The sequence below is a fragment of the Anneissia japonica genome, unplaced genomic scaffold, assembly GCF_011630105.1.
Source record: "Anneissia japonica isolate Jap-2015-1 unplaced genomic scaffold, ASM1163010v1 scaffold287754_len4335492_cov202, whole genome shotgun sequence".
Taxonomy (NCBI): Eukaryota; Metazoa; Echinodermata; class Crinoidea; order Comatulida; family Comatulidae; genus Anneissia; species Anneissia japonica.
This window is the reverse complement of record NW_022705543.1, coordinates 786,771-813,474: the sequence shown is the minus strand read 5'-3', so window position 1 is coordinate 813,474 and position 26,704 is coordinate 786,771. Positions and strand designations below refer to the sequence as shown.

Genomic DNA, 26,704 nt, shown 5'->3' with positions numbered 1-26,704 from the left:
TTCCTCCAGAAGTCGAAATTTGTGAAATTCGAATATTGTTATAGTGACTGCATTAAGCTTTGAAAACAATCTGATAGTACTACGTTGAAAACAAACTGAATAAATATGCTTGTACAATGGAGCTTTTATTTAGTATCTGTATATAATTGAAGAAGAAATATGTGGTAGACACCATTAAAAATAATAACTGATGCCTAGTTGTTGTTGTCAATTGCAAGTGGATTTGAATAATTATTCATTCATTAAACAACATTTATTTCCGTAAATGTTAAACAATATTTATAGTAAATCATTATTATAACAAGAATATATGTAAATAAATTGATAATATGAAAAACGATTAACTAGGATCTTTAATGGCAGATAAAAATATCTTTTCACGTAGGATACTCACAGAAACAACATAATTTAAATTATACGCCATGCTTAAAATATTGGAGCCACGCTTAAAAAAAATATTAATGCAAATGCAAGGTCAATAAACAGACTTAGCGTGTCACTTGCTATGTACTAAAATAGCAATTGTTTGTATCCACCCTTTAAAATTTTGTGCACCACCCTTAAAATTTTGAAGACATTTTCTGAAATTTCACCATTCTTTAAAAACCCTGGTGAAAGAGTTGCCAAGGGGAACATAAGACCATAGGACAATGAAGAGGGTGAAAACAGTTCCATAATAAAAATACTGTCCCTAAAGATAAAATTTGACAATTTTAAGGAGAACCAAATTTTTTTTTAATGTAGTAGTATTATCCGACGACAATCAATCAAGAAAAAACTAAACTGGAACAACTCTCTCAACACGAAATGTTCATTGTATCATACAAACGTTTAAATACCTGTCTCTGACACAAGGGCGTCGAACCGTGGCTGAAAGTGGGGGGACGAGATGAAAAATAAAGCCTTGGGCCGTAGGCCCAAGCAATGGTTGGGGACCAGGGGGCGAAGCCCTGGAAGCTCTGGCGCATATAGCCTTTTAATTGATTTTAAGCAATGCAATCAACATTTATTTCCATACGAAATTTTTAAAATATTCAGTGGCGGATCCAGTAATTTGAAATAGAGCTGGGCCCAGAGAGGGACTTTTACAGATGGAGAGTGTAGCTGGACTACCACCTCAGCCCCACCATGGTTGGGAAAATTTATGATTATGACACCTCTAGATTGCCGGAAATGGCACTCTCAGACCTAGATTCTAATTCAAATTTTCTTTTGTTTTTTTTTTCCATTTTTAAAAAATAATTTTGAAAAAATTAGGGCCGGCTCGGCCCCACTTGAATCTGCCACTGATTATTATGGCGTCATTGCGAGAGTGCCAACGTAACACTGGAGTTTGTAAACTTTTGGTAGCCTTATCACCTAATCGAAATAGGTAGACATAGGTAGACGTGAAATTAGAAAAAACAGTAATCCTATGTATGTAGATAATATTAAACACTAGTATATATGTACGGGTCATAATAATATACAAAAAGAATAAATCGTTTATATTAGAAATTGTGCACTTTTGAGTTTGTAAAAATATTGGCCTAATAAGGATACATGCTTCCAATTTCAAGAAGGTTCAGTACATTGTTTTCACAATAAATTTAGCCTCTGATAGTGGTTGCACCCACCCATAAAATCGATCTATTTCTGAGATGGTTACATAATGTTTAAACAAGGTTTTTACTTGGTTTTGGTCCGGAAAATACGTACCGCACTTAGAAAAGTGAACAGACAAAATTCATGAGTCATGCGTAATTGTTATTCTTTCCATTCATTTGTAAAAGTGGAGTTTTAATTATAGAAGATTGGTGAAAAGTGGAACCATGTCCCCCCCACTTTTAAAAGTACTGGGACGCGTCCCCCCTGTCCCCCACCAATCGACGCCCATGCTCTGACCACAAGCAATCAAGACAAGACTAGACAAGAACGACTCGCTCGACACGAAAATTTTAGTTTATTAGTTTATTTACAAAAGATGTGTATAAGAGACAGGTTTATTTACAAACATTCAAATACCTCTGACCGCAAGCAATCAAGGAAAGACTAGACAAGAACAAACCCGCGCGACACGAAAAGTTTAGTGTATTATACAAACGTTGAGACCGCTACACAACGGCCTTTGCTTTGAGATTTGAGCATGAAAGCAAGGCAAAAGCAGCTCTCTTAGCTACGTTTTTTGTCCGCTGATCAGTTAAAAAACGTATTTCATTTTTATTTTATCACTGAAAAACAACTACTGTAAAATGTTTAGCTCATAAATATGATGTGTGTGAAGAAAACATTAAACGATATTTTAATTTGGACCTTCAAAAAGCAGTTAAAAAGAAATGGCTATGAAATTTTAGGGGGGCTAAAGCCTATTAAGCCCCCTCTAAATCCGCCCCTGTTTATTGAGTCTTAGTTTATTTATTTTCATCCATATGTATTTACATCACGATCTCTCTCGCGGTACGTTGCTAAGCTTGGTTTGTTTGTTGATCGCAAGACATACGGCGCATGCGCAGTTGCCGATTTCAGCTTCAATATCTAGTTGTCAAGTACGTTATGTAATACAGTAGTAAGATAATTCCGATCGTGGCAAAGAGGTCTGTACCTTTGATCTTCACTGGTTGTATCTCCTTCTAAACTTATTCCTCCATAATCTTACCCACGCTGAAACATGGTTTGCAAACTGGGACTGCACACAATTCCACTCGTTCCGTCAAGCTTCCTGGCCGATTTGGTAATTGCTTATTCATAATATTTAAATATCATGGCTGCTAGATTTAGTCTTCAACCAAATGGTACCTGCATCCTCTATGAATTGTCATGTATTGCATTTGCTAACGCTAATTAACGTACATCACTCTTTTTGACATCTACATAAGCCTAATATGGTGTATCGATCGATAGAAGCTATATTAAGACATCAAGTTATGGGCTATATTTCAAAATCATTTCTTTAGCACTAAATTGATAAACAAAGAAAGACTTCGATGGAAAAAAGTCTCGACTAAAATGCACATAATGTAAGGCGAACACAAATTACACAACAAAACGTATTATTGTTCCTTTTTATTAGAAGATAACAAAGACAGGATATTATTTACATTATTGGAAGTAGCGTGCATCCGTGTAAACCTTTGGAACCCTACAAACAAGTATTGTAGGCCCGAAGATTTTTCAGTATTTATGGTAAGCCTCTAAAATTATAATGCGTCGCATTTCGATAATATTGACGCAATCGTATGCAATAATGCGTTCCGCGATATGATTCTCGCATGTTGACGACATCATTTCTTCTACTCCTGGAAATGTAGAGCTTCTGAGATAGGCTATATAGGCACTAGATTGGTCGTAAACAACTCAGGGGCTATTAAGCATCTTTATATACACATATAGCAAGAGATGGAGCCAGTCAAACATAATACAGTAAAAATATGTACTTTTAAGAAATACAATTAAGAAATCAAAGACACACTAGGTTGCAAGCATTTTATTTTGCTCTACAGACTGCTCCATAAGGGCACAACCTCAATCATCAGATGCTAGTTTGTAGTGCAAAATAAAATGTTGAATGTGTTACCTAATGTCTTTGTCTATATATATGCTAACAGATAAATTCATTTGGTCTACAAGTTGGTATATTAAGATTCTTAAAGATAATAATAACAAATAGGCCTAACAATAATAATAATAATAATAAAAACAATTAATAATAATAATAATAATAATAATAACAATAATAATAATAATAATAATAATAATAATAATAATAATAATAATAATAATACGGTGGATATTCTTATACAGCACATAATACACTAACATTATAACAAAAAACAGAATAAGCATTGGAACACAAGTTAAGTTCACATATGTAGTATATTCTTGCCATATGCCCTTAGTCTCGCTTACGACCTGGCCCGCTAATATAACTCCTTCAGACATTATGTCAGCTCTTAATTTTCAAGTTTTAACTTGCTTAAGAAGATGGCGTTTCTATTTTGTTATTTTGATTGTTATATTATGTGATTGTGAATTTGTGATTGCGGAATTTCCCTCGATGGCTCAAGTAGCATTTAATAATCTTGAATCTCGATTCTCGAATCTTACTACATGTATATCTGAATTTAACTTGTGTTCCAAAGTAGGCCTATATCAAACCACACATACCATACGAGGTACATTACATACGGTACACTATGGACAGTACTAGCCAATGGGAATATCACCGTGTTAACAAATCAACAGGCCTACAGAGAAACTTAGAGGTATTCTTTGGATAAAACTACATTGTATGTACATTTTTTACAAGGTGCTGACATTAGGCACCACCCCTCAACACACCCCCTTCCCCCCAAAAAACCAAACAAACAAAAAACACGTTTCATGTGTCTCATCATGTGTTATCTACATGTATTGTTTTATTATTATTATTATTATTATTTAGATCATGTGTCATCTACATGTATTGTTTTTATTATTATTATTATTATTATTTAGGAAAGAGAATGGATTCCCCCAACGCATGTTTCCTTTTTCACGACAGATACGTCATCATGACACGTAGTCGTGTAAACAAGATCTTGATCTAGATCCCTGGTTCTTAATAGGCGGCCCACGGGGCAATTTAGCCTGTGAGGAAAAACAATATAATAATAAAAAATATTTGAAATATAATAAAATTTCGATGGAGTGGTTTGATGAGCAAGATGATAGGCCATAAATAGCACCAAAATCCGTGGTCTTATTCCTCTCTGTGTGCTTCGAACAAGCCAAAGGCGCGTTATGATGTAGGGGTTACCCCACTCAGATATAAAATCAAACCCTGTAAACCTAAAACTACTCCTAAGATTGGTATTATTAGCTCAGATGCTAATTTAACATAGCAGCCCAGAGGAAGTAAAAAGTTTATCATAGACATGTTAACTTTTTAAGGATTGCAGAGTCCTGATGCCTGATTTATGACATGGTAGAAGAATCATAGAGGTAAACACAACTAAATATAGGTTACTTTGTAATACGTCAATTAGGTTTTATCGTCAATAACATTCATACAGCAAGCCTACTTAATATCACACAATAAACAGCTAGTGAACCAAAGAGTGCTTCGATCGTCAAAGTACAGCAATATGCTGCCAAGTTCTGTTTGTGTTTAGTTATTAAACATTGTGTTCCGTCAATTATGCCTACCCTTCTTTTCAAGTCATTCAGTATTTGTGCCGTCAAGTTCCGTCTCTGAATGTGTTCTGTTCACTGGGTTTCGTTAATAGCATTCTTAGTTCACAGGAGTAATAAAAAGTTGTCGTATAAAAAGACAGTGTTCATAAGAATACATTTTTCTAGTCCTACATGTGAACTGTGTAAATGCGGCTTTTTTTTTGTATTTTGACTGACGACTGTTAATCTGATGACAAGTCCACACAGAAATTTCACGCGACCCAATGAGTCATGATCGCTGGTGTAGGCTTAGTACAATTTAAAAACAGGCCCCTAAAAAGAAACTAACTTTCAAATAGACCTGTCTTAGGTGAAAGATTTTCTCCCAGAAGTACGATTGCCTTCAACTCGGCTGAGATTCTTTGGCCCATGAGATCAACTCAAAAAATAATTTGGCCCTTCAAAAAATTCAGTTGAGAACCAGGGATCTAGATAGACGGACAACCATGGATTGTTAATAGGCCTATGTTCAAATTTGTACAGGATTGTTTGTTTTTGTGAAATTAAAAAAGAAACAAAATAAAACAAAAAAACAAAGAAGGGAACAACTAATATGGCCCTATGCTTTATTTGTATTATCTGGTCTCAATATCAAAATGTGAATCAAGTTTGGTTAAAATAGAAGGAATCGCAACCAAAAATGGAAAAATAAACTATTTGCCAGAAAAAGCTAAAAACGGTGTCAGAAAAAGCAAAAAACGGTGTTTTATGCTTTTGCAGGATAATCAGGTTGACCCGGCATCGCCTGAGGTGGCATTGGTTGCCCTGTCGGCGGCGGTGGTTGCTGGTTGTATGGTGGTGGTTGAGGCTGTGTGACGACCATCATTTGTTGCTGCTGAGGCACGGCTGATGTTGTTGTGACCACGGTTGTGGTTGCATCACCGCTGGAATGGTAATCAGCTAAAAGAGAGAAACAAATAGTATTAATAATGATGACAACATAACGACACATATTATATAATAGTACTACTACTGATAATAATAATAATAATGATACTGATGATGGTAATTATAATAATTCTAATGACATAGACCTATTATTATATAGGCCTATATATAACATATAAAATCATACAGGTACATGTCAGTCATATAGCAATGCTAAAGATGACAAAGATACCAATATAATAATAATGATAATAATGATACAGTAATAATAATATTAATAATAATAATAATAATAATAATAATAATAATAATAATAATAATAATAATACAATAAAACATGACGTGTACGGAATTTTGAATTTAAAGAAATCATTATTTGTCAGTGCAATTTATGGGATTCAATAGAATTTCACGAAAATATTTCAAATACGCAATGCATACAATAGCTAGATTTGCTTGAATGCACCATTACTAATCTTCGTGAAAATTACTGTGTTTAAATAAACAAGGTCTACTGGATAGGCACACTCTGCCACCTGCACCCCTCCCCATACATACACTGCCTTTTCAATAAACTTACCTGACATCCCAATAAACGCGGCGCCCCACATTATACTCCAAATCCAGCCAATGAAAAAAATCCAACATGTGGCAAGCTGCAGAAGTCCTACCCAGAAGTTGAGGCAAAACGTGCCGACTTTCCCTCCACCCGATTGGCCAGTGTTTGCACAGCAGAATACGGCAAACGCAGCAATTATCGTACCTGCAAAGCCAACAATAGAAGTGTTTAAATAAATAACCTAGCCAAGTAAAACAAATATTGATTCTTATTGCTAGGCCGACCACACGTAAGATCAATTTTCACAAGTTAAGTAGAGGGAAAAGTTTTATTTTTCTGTCTTGGAACAACGGAGGCCTATCTATTGTAACTTTACACCTTATTTACATACATCTTTAAGCTTTCTAAATGGCTAGGACATATTTGTTTTTTTGTTTGTTTGTTTTTTTTTATATATAGTTATCGTCAATGTAGTTATCTAGTTTATTTTATTTTTTTTATTGAACTTTGTTTAATGAGGGTTGGGTAGCTCTTACAGCTAAAAAGCTGACTCAAAGGGGCACCCAACAAATTTTTACGAAACAAAACAAATACATAACAAAAAAAATATTGGTACAAATAGGACAATCAATATTTTAATTTACAGCACGTGGTGGCTCTTTGTAGCACGTCGTCAGGTCAACCGGCTACTGTATTACGCAATCCGCAACCAAACAATTTTTGACCATAATGCGCTATTCAGCTTTGAGGAACGCATGCAAATCTTGGCCAATTGCTAGTAGATAGCAATCATAAACGGCGTCAGAATTCACTATAGAAAACGGAGGGCGAACCCTGTGACACTAATAGTGCAAGAGCAATTATGTCATAACCAGATCAGATAAATAATAATTAATATATATATATATATATATATATATATATATAATTATATATACTGTATATACATTTTTTCAATGTAAATCATAGGTTTTCAAAATACTTCAATGTTTCTTTTATTTTGTTTTTGGTTCAATAAATTCATTGTTATTGTTGTATTAATGCTTGCGGTAGGCTACACCATGTACCCTGAAAAGAACTGTTGTTGGTTGAGAATGTCTCCACGCCCCATTCTTATGCATAGACTGTGAATACTGACTTTTGTATTAGCCTTTTCACACGTAGTCTCAGTTAGTGTTTACTTTTCCACCAATCAGCAGCAAGCCTCACTACCCGAACATGTAAGTATTTCCCTGTTTAGAATTTTCAACAGATATTATTCTCCTGAAGACGATTGGAGCAACTTAATCGAAACGTAGAGCCATTCTCAACCAACAGCAGTTTTCAGAACTATCTATGTGGTGTACTGCAGGCATTAATATAATATTGTTGTATTGTTTCAGAGAGTCCTTCTGGCGAGACGGTTGTTTTTCTGTCAATAGTTCACATAGCGTTGAACAACCAATAAAGCGATGAAAGTATATGAACTAAAATTTTCTCCAATTATATGAATATAGAATAAACCTATTATCAATGATGTTGGAACGAAACTTATCGTCAGAGATTGTCAGCAAAATATTATAATATAACACAGAGGTGAAACAGAAAGTTGACATAGCGTTAAAATATTAATAACACGATGACAGTATAATGAATTAAAACTTCCTAAAATAATATATAATAATATAAGAATAAGCCATTATCATTGATGTTCGAACGAAACTCTTTGTTCGAAAGATTGTTAGCAAAATATCATAAAATCTCACAGCATTCAGTGGCGGCCTGCTGCTGGCGAGACAGTTATTTTTCTGTCAATGTCAAATGAATAAATATATAAAATGAAAAAGTTGACGCCAAAAAGGAGATTCCTCAATTTTAAAAGTTGGACCAGCGGTGAAACAGCAAGTTGACACAAAATTATATGTATTTTGTTCGGTACCGTATTTGGTTTCTCATTCTTTACTGTTATATATTTATCTATATTGGTAATATAAGCAATTGGCTGTTAGAATGGCCATGATTAACGCCTCATCCGCTATCGAATCAATAAGTACTTTATACCATACACTAACAACATAAATTAATTCGCTTAATATGATACTACAGCATCGTATTGCAGTAGTCGATCGTTAACAGATTAACAATACATGGCCTATAGTACCATAGCAAATATAACAGAGACAATTATTGCACATTTATATGTATATTACAATTTACGGTACGGTACATACTGTATAAACTCAAAGAAAACAAACATTTAAAGCAACAATACATTAGGTTTAAACCATTTTCCAATTAACTCTGTACTGTAATGTTAATATTGTAACCGACAAAGAACTATGAATGAGCAAAATGACATTGTTTGCGTTACTAGGAAACACTTTCATTAAGCACGTATTAATTACTCCAAAGAATCGTAACTCTAAGCAATTTCCTATTAGGCCGAATTTTGTAGGCCTACATTTTGTAGGCCTATAGTTTAATGTATATTGAACATTAATTATGTAATGTTATTAAATACAGCAAAAATGGCCAAAATTTGCAATTGCGCATCTTGTATCCTGTCCAAGTAGACAGGATACAAGATGGATTAGGGAACACTTTCATCAACCCCCCCCCCACCCCTTTCATTGCTCCAAGAAAAGTGACTATTCAATTTCTTATTAGGAAGAATGTCCTACGTTTTGTAGGCATAGTTAAATGATAGTGACCATTAACAATTTGATATTTTAAATAAGGCCTACCAGAATTTGAAATAAATGCTCATTAAAATGTAGATAAGGTAAAAGGTTCACCTTATTGACAAATATTGATATGAATTTCATGTTGCAATATTTACCATTTTCATTATCATTATAAATTTATTATCAGATCATTACACATAATATTGTTTTGTCTTTCCTTCTTTCCAAAATCAAGTCATATATCACAATCTTTTTCAACCGACAATTTGTTATATTGACGTCACTAGTCTGGTAACTGTATATTATATTTTACCAGTTATTCAAGCGATAATTAACAATCTGACGACGGTAATATTTTCAATGGGCCTCTGTGTAGGTTTGTTAAGGTTTTTGAAAAGGATCATGGCTATAAAAACCTTAACAGTATCATGTACCGTATCTACTCTTTTTTCAAATGTACTAAAGTGCGTATTATGGAGCGCCAATAAAAACTCCAAATCATAATGTAATGGTAATAACGGTCTCTATGCGCTAAGAAACCACCGCCCAAGTTCACAAAAAACAAAAAAACAAAAACAAAAACAAAAAAAAAACAAAAGAAAAGTAATCAAGTTCAAAATTAAAATAAAGAGAAAAATGGGATTTGAGTTAGTTTCGTCTCCCTCTCTGAATCCGTTTCTCCATTTTTATGTCATAGTATCACTTCAATATTGATCTAATGACTTGTGCTCGACCCCACAGTAGCAATACAAAAGTGTATAATTATTATAGGGAGATATGCACTAACATAGTAAAAAAAATGCATGGAAGTCGTAAATGCATATGTCTATAATATTTCGGCGCAATTTCAATATCATACAAGGTCATAATCGATGAAGGTAACAATATTGTGCGCATCGATATAGACATTAAGGTCTATAAACTGATGGTGTTTGTAAATAATGTAAGTTATTTATGAATATAGGCCTATACTGTGCTATCGTATTCGTATCATGATGCTGCAAGCCAATAAGCCAGGTTTAACTAATTACTCGGAAAGGAATAGACCTATCGTCTGTCAAAAAATAAAGGAAAAAAACTCCAAAATTAAATTAAAACATTGAAGTTCAAAGCGATCAAAGAAAAAAAAATCAGGCATAACCTCCAATACGTTGGCCTATAGATTTTAATATTTTTAAGATTTTAATATCTTTAATTATAGATTACTAATTTTAGAACGGGCTATGTAAACAATATAGGAGCCAGCTTTCGAAACTTTATCTTGGACTATTATTTCAGAATGTTAAACCAAAATTTTGACTGGCGCTATATAACATCTGTTGAATAATTATTATTTACGTTTACGTTAAGAGTAAATGGTGAATGATTTCTCCCCTTATTTTAAATTTAAAAGCTATCTGAGGCCTAACTAACATAAATATAGGCCAACAATATAAGTCAAAATACTGACTTACAAACAACAAGAGGTCTATTTAGTAGTTTAGTACATTAAGCCTTTAATTTCATATTGTTTGGTCCGGAGCCCATTACTGGCTTACGAATTTAGAACTTGGCCTACTTACCAAGCCCGGGAATAAATATGTTGAATATTAAACAAACAACTGCCATTGCAATGTGCATGGCAGGAATAGCTGCTCTGCACGCATTAGGTTTCTTTTCCGTCTGCACGACAGTAACAGTAGTAACAGCTTGGGGTGGCGGAGGTTGCCCGTAAGGTGCGGCCATCGTTCTGTCTGCTGTGTGCCTAGAACCTTACAATAATAAATATTACAAATATCTACTTTAAAATAGTGTAGCTCGAAGATCCGTTGTCCGGGCGGTCACACTAGAACTCAAAACACCGTGGCGATAGAATCTTCACGTCTGTATGAATGCTTATTCTCGTGAGATACTTGTTTTTTTAGTCGTAACCAAGGTAACAGCTTCCGTATTTACGCTAAAACACTGCGAAACCCCAGTAACAGACCTCCTGGTGAATAGGTGAGTTACGCTGATTGACAAACACTCGTTCATTGGTTGATGGCGAGGATATGTCAACCTGAAATTAATTATGCAGAAGTGGTATGAAACGCATAAAGGCTTGTTGGAATTGACGAATGAAACTGCTTCATGGTTAGATTGTTATAAATTTAACAAAAGGCCGTGAAAAAATGTATGCGGTTGCGATGAACTGGAAGGAACGAGGAAGTCGCATAACTTGTATTACATCACTCGTATATACCACTATTTTTTAGGGAGTTCATTAGCAGCTCATTACTTACCAGAACTTTGAGACATAATAAGCAATTAGAATAGTTGCGTATGATACACTATAGTGGAAATTCATTTTACAAAGAGGGTTAGATTATTGCAAGAAAAAAAGGTGGGGGGGGGGCCTGAAAAAAAAAAATTTGAATGGATTAATCTAACCTAAGTACAGTATAATAAATTTCCCCTAGTGTATAGATAAGCACTACTCTAATTGCTTTTATAAGGCAATCGCCGTGCTTTATAATATTAGTTTTATATTATCAAACTGTAGTCAACGGCTAACTATGTGATCAGTTATCTGTGCGCGTATTACATTTAGCTGTGCGCGCGTGCCGATTGTTGCTGCAGTAATACGCGTTCGGCCATAAGTGCAGTTGAAGTGGTTGGTAGCCTAAGCCTCGAATAGAAGCCCCATGGGCTTAATCTCGAGAAGAAGCCCTTCTCGAATTGACGCCCCCTCCCCATCTTTAGTTTGCAAAAGCAGCCTCGAAAAAAAGCCCATCTAGAAAGGTAGCCCATGGGCTTCTTTTCAAGATAGCATGGGCTTCTTTTCGAGATAGTACATACACTGTACATGAATTTCAAAGAAACACAAAATATATTTAAAACACGCTTGGTTTACACAATATTTTAGGTGACTTAATGCCGGTTAATACACTCCATGATACAGACTGATGTTACAGTGGCCCTATTTATTGTTTTATAGTTTACGGTAATTACCAAAATTTACAGCATTCATTTTGAAAAGAAGGCCCCACCGCTCTTTACTTTGCAAATGTAGCTTCGAAAAGAAGCCCATCCAAAGTTCACAAAAAAAAAGAAAAAAGAAAAAATAATAACGATAATAATAAGCCCAGGGCTTCGATTCGAGGTTTTACGGTATGTACGTTTACGCAAAGAGTACATGGCATATAGAAGCATGGTATATAGAAGAGAGCCAACTACATAGCGACGATGGCGACTTGCTTCGTGCTAGGGGAGTGACGTTTTTACAGAGCGTAGTTGGCTCTCTTGTTCTATTTATACACTTTGGTTTACACATGGAGGTATTAAATACCTCCATGGTTTACACAGCACTACGATGAATACACATTTGATTGTGTTTAAAGACTTCATGAGTTGAGTTTACTGTTTTGATAACCTTGGAATTGAAGTACACTCTTTTTTTGTATAAGAACCAGTAAAATTTTTCCCAGGCTCAGTGTTTATAATACTGTATTTTGTCGATTTCAGGCTCAAGGTGTGCTTATTTTGTTCTTAATTAATTTACACATTTTTCAAACGTGAAGCATATTGTTGTACAGCAGTACGGTATATCACTGTACAGTGTTATAGGGGGATATTACATACCTACTAATTTGTTAGGTTTTATTCTTTTAAAGAAAATTCTATTCTTTTAGAATAAAAACCTCCTTTAACATTTTACCTCAGCCTCCATTTTTTCATATTGTTCTTAATTTTCAAGCGATTTTAGCCTCAGTGTTCTTATAAAATGTGTTATAAAAAAAAATATAGGTCTAGATAGGCCTAAAATATTTCTATTAAATGTTCAGTTTCATTAGTTTATCAGGGTATATTGATTCAAGGAATTCCTTATTCGTTCATACATAATATTTAATTTTAAGTGACTTTCTTCGGGTTCTAATATAGGCCTTGTTTTGCTAATGTTATTTTTTTTCAATTACCACTTGTCAACAAACGACGATTAAGGCGGTCTGCCTCTCTTTCCACAGGCGCACGTGTAGTAGTAGCCTAGAATTCATCGTGGTGCTTGATATGTACAAGTTGAATTTGTCTTTTTTACACGAACCAAAAAAAAAGAACAATCAACCGTGCACTAATGAAAAATTAGTACCCGGTTGGGGACAGGGAATAACATTGGGTGTTGCAGTGATGACGTCTCGATTGACTTGATAATTAGGTAACGTCATGCGCCATATAGAGAATCCCTTTTTCTCAGACCGACTGAGAAAGAAATGAGTAAGTGTTAACAAGCCATAACAATGTAATTCTATGGTTATTGAAATTTAATTGTTTACATATATTATTTATTCTTACTAGATCCCCAGTGGTGGTTAGCTGCTCTTTTGTGACGCAAGATGGGTCAAGCTTACAGCTTCCTTAAACGGCGACCTAACATCATCAAGCAAGTATCAAGCAAGTATTTATAGTTTTATCGAAACATAAAAAATGCCTAAAACTTTTGGGAAAGTAAGCCCCCTAGTGCTTAGTCTGGAAAGTATAGGCCTAGATAGAAAGGTTCTATTATTCGGCACCTCCCCCTGAGTCCCATTCCTTCGATCGTGTGTGCCCATCTTAACATCATAGCAAAAAATATCCACTTATATATTAGATGGAAGAAAATAAATTGGTTGACAGGTGACCCTCTGAGTCTAGTGCCGTACATGTTATAAGATTCTATGCTTTTATTTCTGACGGTATAGACATATGCCTACACAGTAACAATCGGAGAATAAGAGTCCAAATATTGTTATTGTCAGCTTCAGCTTCATTCATCACCATCATCATCACCATTCATCATCATCATCACCACCAACTTTATTGCCATTATCATTATATTCATCATCTCCATCATCGAACGTCACAAATGTAAACACAGAAAATACATACAGATTATTTGAAAAGCATCCAGTTTACTTATAAGGTAAGGCTTACATGGTTATTACTAAAACAATTTTGGAATAACAACACAATATTTCATAAATATTGATTGAAGACGTGTAGTAGTAATCAGTACACAATCAATATTGCATAAATATTCTTTACAAAATGGAATAACAAATATCGTAAATCACGACGTAAATTGATGGAAAAAAAGCTGTATTGCGCATCTTGGATCGTAGATCATTCTAGACGCTGGCCGACAATCAATTGACTTAACACGCAAATGAGATAACACTGCGTCGGCCGATCTCGGTAGACGAATAATCCATTTCCGTCGACGACGCGGTACCGTCAACTGAATGTTGGTGCGCGGCGTCGTTGAAAACGATCCGCTTTCTCGTTGTTGTGGTCGTCTTTAAATCCCGCCAACGACCGTCGGCAGTCGAGTCCATCTTCGATCTCTGTGAGCCTTTGACTACGCAGTATAGTGCCGTAGCCACGAGAATTGAAGTGGTTAGGTTGCGAGCGAAGTGAGCATGATGAGGCTAAGGGACAAGGGGTGCCAAGGGCATCCGGGAAAAATTTGCTGTACTTATAGACCTACATTATATAGACCAATTTTAATGATGTTCTGTAGTAGTAATCAAATATAGAAATATTTGTTTATAAAAATATGTTTTAAACTACCATCAGGGCTATGGTGAAGCAAAACAATACATCACTTTAAATTAAAAACAGGCCGTCTTTCAAAGTTGTGGAATGAATGAATGAGTGTGCGTGAATCTTTTTGGAAGGAGAAAGCTATGACGTGTGTGGTGTGTTCGGGTAAAAACACAAGTGTTAGGTCTACGATATTATTTCTTTAATAAAATACTATTTAATTTGTATACTCTACAATGAAATTTTGTCATTGACAGAACAGATAATGATGTCAAATTATTGTATAGCATCAGAACATTGACATAATCTTCATGATCAAAACTTCTTACCAGGTTTTAGTTTGGTCCCTGGCACGGCTAGGCCGCGTCTTGCGGAAAAATTGCATCCTATAGTTTCTTAAACAATCATTATAAATCTTATATTAAAGAGAATAAAATAATGTAAACTAAAATTAATCACATCCCAGAGATCACAGACTTGTGGTTCCACAGTTAAGAGGAAGAAGATTAAGTTTAAATATACAGGTAGAATTTAGCCTTTTTTCTTCCAATTCAAAACCTACGGTAATCAATTAACTTGTGGTCTGTCAAAAAGTGGTCAGGTTGAAACCGTACCTGTGGCTACGGCCCTGTGCAACGTCATTAAAAACGATCGTTTGGGCGCGCCTATGCTTATCTCTGTGAAACCACGACGGCTGACGACCGTCGCGCAATGTGCCTGGTCCAAGACACCTCAGGTTAATTTTGTGATGAAGCAACGGTTACGGTTAGAGATTTCCGTTGCCTTCCTTTGAACACTTCGAACTTAGATAGAGATGTTAAGCCGTCGGCCGGCCGGCGGTAAGATTACTCGCCAATCCACTTACCTGATGCTGTATTGTTTAATTTGAAGGCAGTAATACTCGCTTCTTATTGCAAGGGAATGTGTAATTGGCATTTTCAAAATATTTTTACATCAAAATCAAACCCCATGATAGGCCTACATAAAACTTATGCTCAAACAATGGATCCAATCATCCAATCAACCTATTTCGAGGAGAAATTGCAATCGTTGTTTATGAATTTGTAACTGATGCTCAAATGCCAGTGGCGTAACTAGGTTGTAAGGGGCCCTGGTTCAAATGTTACAGTCGGGCCCTTGACGCATGCAAATAGACTTGCCATGTCAGCTAAGATGTGTACCACCGATGGCTTAGTTTAAAAGCAGGGGTCCCGATTTTTTTTAATACTATTTTGACAAATCTTTTGATTTGTTTTAATTTTTAATTTTTAGATGTTCTCAATGTTACTGGATACAGAAGGTAGTAGCATGACCCAAAATAATGACCAATTCACAATTCGTAGGCCTATTTCAAAAACTAGGTAGGTCTATTGCGAAATGATAACTTGTTCAAAATTTAATCTCTTATTACTGCCATAACTAGATGAATTGAGTTGTCTATACAGCCATTAATAGATAAAGTGCAAGAAACACGAACACATTAAATGAATAATAATAGTGACTATAATAGGCTTATATGGGTTGACGGGTATTGTGAAATACATAACGTATAAAATGATGTAGGCTTAATTAAATAAAACCTTGTGTTATGAATATACAGGTGTACAATACGCGGTGCATTATTTAATACATTACAATACTGTACAATAAATAACTGCCTACTATAATTACACATACACAACGTGCAGGGTATCGTGAAATATGATCAATATGCAAAATAAAACATGTGTTACGTATACACATGATGCAATGCTATCATTATAGCCTATTTCAATATAGGCCCACAAATTAATGAATACCTTAAAGTTTCGGGAATAATTTTAATTATACTTATTTGCCGAACCCCCAAAATTTTATAAATATCTAATTGTTATTTTATATTTATACCTCTAAATACGTGAGTAATTTTTTTTTTTTTGGGGGGGGGGGGGTAATGGGAATGTGCCCCAGCAAACCCCCTAGATACACCACTGATTTAAGGATCTTCACAGTAAAAATATGTGTAAATTAGAAGACTTACTGTTTTCATCAATGTTAAGTTAATATTTTATACCTTTAAACGAACAATAAAAGAGTTTACCAGATTTTAAGAGACTAAAAACGATGCCAGTATACGACATTTATCAATGATTAACTTATCATTCTGGGTTGCCAAACATTGTATAGAAACTTTGTTCCTCATTGGCTTCTCCCTGCTCCTGTTATTGTTTTTGAGGAAATTAAAATATTATTACTATTATGTATTGATACTCTGACCTCTGTTTTTAGATAATGCATGTTTTCTTTTAATTTGCCCGAATGCCTGACATAAATTATTAATGGGAAATAAATCACCAATTTACATAAAAATGACAAAAATTCATAAAAAATATTTTTGAAATTAACTTGCTCATTTTGTAGTAACTTGCAAATTATTAACTTGAGCTTGGACATTATTTAAAAATTATTATTATTAAAATTATTTAAAAAAAATGTATACCCTTATTTTTATATTGGATAATGTTAATAAAAATAATAAAACACTTCCAGTAACAAAGTGTTATAATTTTTCTTTGTAAAATTATGGGTAAACATTTTTTTAAATACACTAATTTCTATGTTCATGTTGATAATTTTTATGTTACTTCAAAATAAGCAAGTTAATTTCAAAAATTCTTTTTATGATTTTTTTTTAATGTAAACAAAATCTATATACATGAAGAAGCATTACTTCAACATGCTGGAACGATTAAGGGTCAATATAGTGACTTCATACGCTTAAGTACAGTGTGCACCCAATGAGCGTGTGTATTCAGTTACGCGGAGAATGACGCAGGCTCAACAGAAACCAGATAGAAATGAATTTCAAACAGATCAAGAAATCGTAACACAAATACAGTTTGCTGCAATTTTAATTCTATAATATACGGAATAGACAAATTCTATCTTGTGTTATCATGCCAGTAATTCCAGCATTCAGTGTATTGAAAAAATTCAATAAGAAAAGTCTACTAATATTAGTTTATCAAATAAGTTTCATCACATATCCTGAAATATATATCTAGAAAATAGTTATTGAGAAAAGACTGTTTGTTCTTGTCTTGTAGAAAATCTATAACACTAACTATCAACATGCATATAACTATTTAAAGTAGTACCCTTGTAAGCCTATGTGACTCTTTTTCTTTGAAAGATTGCTTACTAGTTGAGTCACTTAGGTCTGATGAATTTAATCAGCATATTTCATTAATTTTTTGCAATAATCTTTTTCTTTTTGATATCGTTTTTTACTGTTATGGGTCATTTACCTTATTTGGTTATCATACAAGCATAGAGCTGTTTGTTATTAACCATAAATAATTCAAATTTAAAATGTATCCACCTACAAAATAGAAAATGTACTTCACACTAAATATAACATAAGAAAACATAGAGGCCAATGTAAAAATTATAAATAGTGTAGTGGAGATGCAAACATACACAAACATACAGGGGAAGTTCAGGTTAACAGGTCACATGACTTGTTACACCAATCAGATACCAGCAATACACTATTACATCATATTAATATATAATCTCTTTTTGATTATATTTCATTGGTTATAATCATAGCTGGCCATTATGAAATTTATTTATTAGAATATCAAAATTAGCTATTATAAATAGTAAAATAATCACAGATATTGGTGACAATTTGGAACACAATTAAATTAGTGAACAATTTAAATGCTATTTACTACTAGCAAAATCATATATTATTGAGCGTCTAAACCAACTTGGCTAAGAAATATACCCTGTAAATTTTTGAAAATATAAACAAAAAATGTTCAGATTTTTTTTCTAGAATAGGTTTACCCAAAAGCTAACTATCACTGGACAGACGACAAGATAAAGCTGGCAAATTGATAATATATTTCTCTACACTGTATTCAACCCAAGCACTTAATAATAATATTTAGTTAACCAATTTCACTTAAAATTCAGCTGATTTAAAGCTCAATTTGTTTGTGGCTACATTTATTTGATCAAGTCAAAGTTTGTTCGATGCTCAGTTCTTATTTCTTAATCAACTTGAAATAAAAAATTTATTGTATAGTTTATTTTATTGTGACAATACACTTGTTAAACTTTCCTGTTTTTTTTGGTTTTATTTAGCATTATTTTGCAGAATGCACCTTTGTATATTTTGATCATATTTTGTTTTATCTTTGGAAGCATTTTAAGATTACAGTCTTCTATTTCTCAGTAGATTCAAATTTAAAAAATTCAAATACCGGCAAAGTATTGAATTCATCACCATAGTCTATATAAGAAATCCAAAGATTGAAAAACAAATATCAGACAAAAAAAATATCAACACAAAATCCAGAAAATTTTATCCAACCACACAACATGTAAATGTAACTAGCTGTTAACTCCTTAATTTTTACAATTCTTAAACTTTACGGGTATATAAAATTATAAATTCGTAAAATTTTGGGGCATACGGGTATAAGCTAAAGTTGCTTACTAAAAATAAAAATATCTTTTAATTATCAGCTTTAATTACATAATTTTATTTATCTAAGGTTCTCCGACTTTTAAAATTAATGGTTGGAAAAATTATGATAGAAGAAATTGTGAGCGTTTAAATTTTGTAAAAATTAAGGCGTTTACAATAGTGTACGGCAGTCAGAAATGACCATGAACACTTTGAAAGCTGAACATGATGTAGCAAGCAAGCATTCTGAAATCTTATAAAATAGCGCCCTCTAGGTATGGGTTCCTAGTCACTTCTGTATTCTTGTGCATTGTGTCAATGCTGAATTCCAACTGGGGAGACTGTTGTCAGAAGCTTAGAAGGGCTCAACTTTCCATTGAATACATGACATATCCTTTCCCCCTGTGGAAATCAGTTTAGAATTATCGTTGAAGAATTGGACCGCAGTGACGTGAGAACTATGCCCAGAGAACGAATTACATGAAGACTGCAACTATATTGCTGTGGAGTCACTGAAGGCATTTGCAATTAGGCCTATAAGATTTTATTGAATTTGATCAAATTGGAAACTGATAACATTTCGTATAGGATATACGGTAGGTCTTCCCAGCTAACAATATTACGTTATAAGAACGTTATAATAACTGTCTCTTATACACATCTAGATGTGTATAAGAGACAGCATTGAAAGTTGACTTGCGGAACACAAATTTATTAATTTATTTAACAGATATTTTGATAGCTCCTGCTATCTTCATCAACGTTAAAGTGAGAAAATTTTGGAGATCTTACATACAAAATGATTATGTAAGCGATAGTTTATTGGCAACTATTGTACTCTATAGTGAAGTAATATGTTAAATGCTTGTGGTACACCACGTACATAGTTCTGAAAAGAACTGTTGTTGTTGAGAATGTACATTTAGATTGAGTTAAATTGTCATCATCATCAGAACAATATAATAATGTCTATTTAGTGTACTGCAATCATTTAATGTAACATTATTTGTTTCAATTTTTTTTGCATTCTTATTGTATATTGTACTACTTTTTGTATGGAAAATAAAAGTATATTTGATTTGATTTGATTAAGAGGGCCATGAATAAACTCACTAATCAAATTGCAGATATAAACTATCTTGATATATATATGAATTATCAATACCTGGGATATTAGTTTGATGTTACAAAACCTAATTTAAACGTGCAATTCTATGATACCAATTTTTATTGCCATTGCAATCGCAACTCAACCTGCAATCTATCTGGTTACGATATGAATCGTATTCAGCTTCTTTTATAACCAACCACCCAATATCTGATTTCAATTATGCCAACATACTACAAAAAATATTATACAGTTAATACCATTATTGACGCTGTTACTGCAGTGCAGTCAAGGTTTGGGTTGGGGAGCCATAATTATTGTATGTATGCACTTGCTTTTACTGGCATTTTTTTGAAAATTTACATTTACAAATTTTCTCATTGCCATGTTAGCTATTTAGAATATTATTAATAATAAACAGATGGCATGAAAGACATCTAACATTTTTGCATAAAATCAAAAGACAAATGAATATTTACCTTCGGACGACTTGAGGGGTATTTGAACAAATTGACCTTTCCGAAATCATCTCCGGTTGCTAAGATGGTGCTATTATTATTCCGGGCGACGGAATTGATATCTGTGCCATCAGATCCTTCTGGCCAAATTCCTAAGAAGATATTGAAACATTCATTAACTCTAGATACAAAGAATGGAAGTACAGTATATAATTAGGTCATCTGCTTTAAAAAAAGTGTTAAGCCCCCTTTCCCCCCAGTTTATTCAAAAATCTGTATCTCATTAACTGTTCCCAAACTTTTCATGAAACATTCTATTTGTGTCTTTACTAAGTAAAATCTGTTGTACAACATATCTTTTCCTCCGCAACTTGGCTTAAACCCTTACACATTTATGCTTTTTGTTAATTTTTATCAACACATCCTCACCAATTGTAAACACACTTTTATATTAGTCTATTGATTTGTGACCATTTGGAATGGTTATCCTTAAATTAGCAGCATTTAATTAATAATATTTAGTAACAATTTGTATAGTTATACTTGTGTTCACATTTAAGGCTTTCCATCCCAATACCAGAATCTGTGACCAACAAATGAAAATTGCCTTTAAATATATTCATATCCGCCACATTGTAAGCTTTAAAATTATGGGTCATAATAACGGAATTGACCTACTATTACCTAAATTATGAGTAAAAGTATTAATACTTCTCACATGTGCCTCTTTTTTTTTGTATTAATTTATTTTCGTTCTTTTTTTTTGTTTGATTTAACTCTTGCCTAAGATAAGCATAAGCCTGAGGAATTTGTTTTATTTATTTATTTGGTGGAATAAACATTATTTAATTTACTTCTTTTAATTTAATAAAAATATTTTATCAGTCTCACCTGTGACAGGGAATCCAAGTGTACAGGTGTAAGTTGCCCACTCTGTGTCCTTCATAGAGGATGAGGATGTGATTTGCTTACAGGTGGCTGCTGTCCAGAAAAGGATCTCATAATCTCCAGAGTTGCTCTGCAGACTTGTTGAGTCGGCTGACCAATCTAAATGGGTGACGTAACTGGAGTGACCGCTACACTTGCCAACCTTGCTATACTTACGGCCATTCTCACTGACAGCATAAACGTAAATGTAATTGTCATGGGAACCAATTGCAATATAGTTTCCATCTAAAAATTGAAATAGAAAAAAAAAAAAAACTACCTTGTGAACAGTACTAGTAATTTACATACAATATCATTTTTATATTCATTAATAAGTCAATCATCACAATAATTTCTCATAAAATATGTATATTATTATAGGACATTGAAACTAAATTGTGAATGATCTTAATAAGCAGAATAAGTGCGCGTAAGCACGATCGCCGGTTGGAGGCATCATGGATGTCCTGGGGGCATTTTTTGTGGAAAAAAATACATAAAAATAAACCACTGGGCTATACAGTGTACAAATAACATTTGATGCTGCAGGAATTTTATCAAGACAATTTTCATGGAGGCACAAACATTTTTTTCCGGTTTGTTAATAACTACAATACAACTCCAATACAATTACCCAAATATGTGAAAAGTACATTAAAATTAAGTACAATTTATAAAAAAAAAAACAACTCAAGGCCATTAGTTATTAGGGTAGGAAGTGCGATACTTTAATACATTGTAGCTGGTTTTGAAGTTTGTTATTTTGAATAAATTATAGTAGGTATTCCAATGAAGCTGTTTTGAGTGTTTACAATTTTTAAACATTTGTGAGATTTGAAAAAATGACATGACTTTGATGTTGAAAATATTATACTCATTGTGAATTTTTGCCAATAAAATTTATATTCTTTGAAAAAGCATGTTATAGTGTTTACTTACATGTATTTTTTAATGGAGTAAGAGTAAGCGCAATTTTAAAATGTGTTAAAAATGCTGGTGAGCCGAATTTGCGCGCAAGAAAAAACATTGGGAAACCCCCTATCTGACTTCAAATCATGATCGCTTGATGACCATCAAAGCTAACGGAATGATTTTTTTGCATGTTATCAGGCTTTAAAAAAGCTTATTTTGATGTGTAAATCGTAATTAGTGACGAAATTTGTGTTTTGAGCGATTGTTTATGAACAAAACCGATCTAAAAAAAAACACTAATTTAAAGCTAGATCTTATTTATACTTGATAAACTATCTTCTTAATAACAGATTTAGCTTGGTTATGAAATGAAAAATTTTGAAATACAGTGAACTAGGGAGTAAATATAGTAGAAAAAACCCGAGACCAAACCATTGTGTATTTGGTGAAGCTCACTTTCAACACACGTATTTATCACTGATCACTACAGTATGTATAATCCTATTATAACAAAACTTATACCCCGCTGCAAAAATGGACGGTTCTAATTCGCCCACTGCTGCAAAAAAAAAAAAAAAAAATATTTGATTCAGGTACCCATCCTTTCTAAAATTTGACGTATAACTGGAGCATAAAACTTTTTAGAGATGATGTTCTCAAAAAACTGCTTTAAGTGGCCATATTTTGCCTATTTTTGATACACATGCGAAAAATGGGTACAAATTAACATGGGACGGACTTAAGGGCCCGTATTTAAAAAACGACATTAAGAAACGACTCAGAAAAAAATAGATGCATGCAACTCTCTAACATCTATGGAATATGTAAAAATTAGACATTTTGCTTATTTTAGGCCCTCCAAATATGCTCCAAATTCGGATCAAGAAAAAACACTAAAAAAAAAACCACCTTTTTCACCAGCTTTATGGGGGCCATAACTTTTAAACGGGGTGTTGGATTTTAATAATTTAAACTGTAAAATGATCAGTACAATGAGTTCTGCAGATGTTCTACAAATTTGAATTTTCTCATTGGGATACCTAATTATAGTTAACTTCTAAAAAAGGGTATAAATTTTACAATAACTGTTATATTAACACAATAGTTTGAGGCACCAAGAAGTCCAGTTAGCAAATCTAGTCTCATAGCTAATCTTATAATTTATGAAAAATAAATGCTTAGAACCCTACACACATTGCATGGAGGAGGGGCACTTTACTACATAAACCATTAGCACCATTTCACATGCTTGAAGCATACCTGGAGAGTATCGGACAATGTCATGCTGTTCATTGCCGTCAGTGTGGACAGTCACAAGATCTCTGGACTGGGTATCCAAGGCAATCCAGCGACCAGTAGTGGTTCCGATGGCAAAGACCTCTCCAGATGGATGGAAGTGTGCTGATTGGCAAGAATCCTGCAATGGAAAATATCATTGTCAATAATTAATAGAAATTTTTTTCTTTATGAATATTGAAATGTATAATGTACAAGAACACAAACTATAAAGGGCAATATAAAAGATCCATGAAATCAAATGTTGCAATGGAAAATCTAAGTGTAAATAATTGATAGAAATTTTTTTCCTTATGAATATTGAAATGTATAATGTACAAGAACACAAACTATAGAGGGCTATATACACATTTCAATGAATCATTACATCAATTGTCTTGGTCCATAAAGGTCGATGAGTTTCACTATCCCACATGATAATTGACTTGTCATGTCCACAGGTGAGGAACAGGGCCTGAGTGGGGTGCACTGCTAGTCCCCATAGCTCGTCAGTATGTGCCTGTAATGAATAACAATTTTTTGCTTAATAATTTATAACTTGAGGATTAGGATGATAGTCATTAAAAGAAGACCGACAGTCATTCATAAAAATCACAGCTTTGAAGACTTATGAGCAGTCAGTATTTTTAATATGATTTTGAATGAATGATGACAGTGAAGATGATGATAGAGGTGATTGTGATGACTAAAGTCTATCTTGAAGATGAGTAAATGATATAATGAAACAATGAAATAATGATAACAATGAAAAACATGATGATGATGATGAGAGAGAAGAAATGACACAAATACCTGCACAATTGGAACAAAATCTCCACCAATATCTCCATGCAGAATTGCGTTGCGAGTTGTTCCCACATAAATATCTTCACCTTTTCCTTGGCATAGAACACGAACAGGACCAGTGGCTTCTGGGATCTATGCGTAAATGAATAATTATAGAATCATTATTTCAATTTCATCACTGATAAATTAAAGAAGTTTAATACTATTGACTGGATTGGATTGGATTTATTAAGTGTAAACATCAAGGACAACCCATGAAAATCTGACTTATTTAAAGCGGGGTCCTTCCGGTGGTGATTGGGCAGTACACCAGGAGACAATCCCCAATCTTTCCTGAAGAGTGTACTGAGTTCTTTAACATGCACATGGGCCATAATGCACAAAGGATCTCATCCGAAAGACAGGGACTGAGAGATCTCCACAGTTCAGCACACACACAGTGGCTACCACCAGTTCAGCTGACTAAGCAAAGCTGCTCTCTGATTGATTGCTGTAGCTGTCTTCCTTGGAAAACACATGACTGTCATTGACTGGATCCGTTGACAAATCACTGCTGTATTTATTTTATCTTATATTATTCTTATTGTTCTTCTAATTATTATATTTCTTATTTTTATTTCTATTATTTTATCAATTATTATTATTACTAATACCATAATTATTTACTACTACTGAACGTTCTTGAAAATTGCATTTGCCATCACTCACCACTGTCTCACTTGTACTGCTGTAGTTTCGGTCCCATTGCTTGATTTTACGATCCTTTCCTCCACCCGAAAGGACGCTTCCATCTTTCAGGGTACACAAGGAGAAGATGGGACCCTCGTGACAACCAGTCACGGCATACTGAATACGACTATTCCCTATTAAAAACAAAAAACATAAAATGTACATGTTTCTTCATGGAAGCTACTATCACATAATATATACCACCAAATTACCATCATACATCGTCATTCTCGTACAGCAACTGTGCTGTGCTAAGAATCAAGTTATAAAATTCCTTTGTATTCAGCCTTTATGTTTGACCTCCACTATCACTTTATATATACCACCAAATTACCATCATGCAACCTCATTCTCTTTTCGTATAGGCAACTGTGCTAACAGTCAGTTACAAATTCCTTTGTAACCGCCCTATCTGTTTGACTTACCCTTTCCCCAGATGTAGATGTTACCATTTGAATCGCCAGAGATTACATCCCCATTGTCAGCAAATGCGATACATAGGACATACTTTGGCTTGTCATGTTTCTGGAAAAAAACAATACAAAAGGAAGGTAATAAATTATATTCCAGTATTTATAAAAATAAATAAAATAATAATACTGCATTTGCAGTACCCACGGCTACTTGGGAATCGGATTCAACACTAATCACTAAGCGCAAGCTCGGTAGTCTAGTTTAATGGTGCCAGGATAGCTATTTGGAGGTTGTGGGTTCGATTCCCACCTGAAATCACTTGCAAATTTTTTTCGCAAGCATTTGGGGACGTACTGATTTTTTGGTACGATAACACGTCAGGTAGGGCAAAACATCACTCCTACGACATTTTCCTGATGCAAACTCACATCAAAATGATAATAATAATGTTATCTTATAAGGCACACATATCCATCTACAAAAACTGCTTATAATGCCACTTTCCACCTCCAATGAGCAAATCTTTCTGCTTGAAAAAGTATCTCCATACAGTTCTCTATTTTTAAATATAAAAGTTACACATAGATTTGACTATTCATAATTATTATTAATTGAGAATTTGTATTTCTATACCTCAAAGATACCAGACTTTTTGGTTAGTTTGCCATCATCCATGGTCCAAAAATAGATGTGGCTCTTTCCGCATGTGATGATTTGGTTCGAGCTGAGTGGATGAAACTCGGCAGCAAGGACTGGTTCCTGGATAGTCTAAAAGACGGC

The 26,704-nt window shown here is 33.8% G+C and overlaps 2 protein-coding genes and 1 long non-coding RNA gene across 10 annotated transcripts in view; 1 reads left to right on the top strand and 2 right to left on the bottom strand.

Moving 5' to 3' along the window:
- LOC117105720 overlaps positions 1–4,329 on the top strand; it is a 6,154-nt gene extending 1,825 nt beyond the window's left edge. Inside the window, exon 2 of the long non-coding RNA XR_004444938.1 lies at positions 4,286–4,329. This is a non-coding gene — a long non-coding RNA (uncharacterized LOC117105720). The remainder of the gene's footprint in view (positions 1–4,285) is intronic.
- Positions 4,330–4,453: 124 nt separating this feature from the next.
- LOC117105719 (protein SPEC3-like) lies at positions 4,454–11,311 on the bottom strand. Its single transcript, XM_033246965.1, has 3 exons — positions 10,863–11,311; positions 6,659–6,841; positions 4,454–6,090 (listed from the first exon to the last, which is right to left on the bottom strand). The coding sequence occupies exons 1-3, from the start codon at positions 11,023–11,025 to the stop codon at positions 5,897–5,899; spliced, it is 540 nt and encodes a 179-aa protein (XP_033102856.1). The 5' UTR covers positions 11,026–11,311; the 3' UTR covers positions 4,454–5,896.
- Positions 11,312–17,708: 6,397 nt separating this feature from the next.
- The window catches only part of LOC117105640 (77 kDa echinoderm microtubule-associated protein-like), a 51,054-nt gene continuing 42,058 nt past the window's right edge, over positions 17,709–26,704 (bottom strand). For all 8 annotated transcript variants that reach the window (XM_033246833.1, XM_033246834.1, XM_033246835.1 and 5 more), the window contains 9 exons: positions 26,558–26,692; positions 25,936–26,035; positions 25,490–25,644; positions 24,788–24,913; positions 24,363–24,494; positions 23,960–24,116; positions 21,752–22,033; positions 20,882–21,012; positions 17,709–19,781 (listed from right to left, as the gene is read on the bottom strand). In XM_033246833.1, the coding sequence (XP_033102724.1) occupies positions 19,650–19,781; positions 20,882–21,012; positions 21,752–22,033; positions 23,960–24,116; positions 24,363–24,494; positions 24,788–24,913; positions 25,490–25,644; positions 25,936–26,035; positions 26,558–26,692 (1,350 nt within the window). In that variant the 3' untranslated portion in view covers positions 17,709–19,649. The remainder of the gene's footprint in view (positions 19,782–20,881; positions 21,013–21,751; positions 22,034–23,959; positions 24,117–24,362; positions 24,495–24,787; positions 24,914–25,489; positions 25,645–25,935; positions 26,036–26,557; positions 26,693–26,704) is intronic.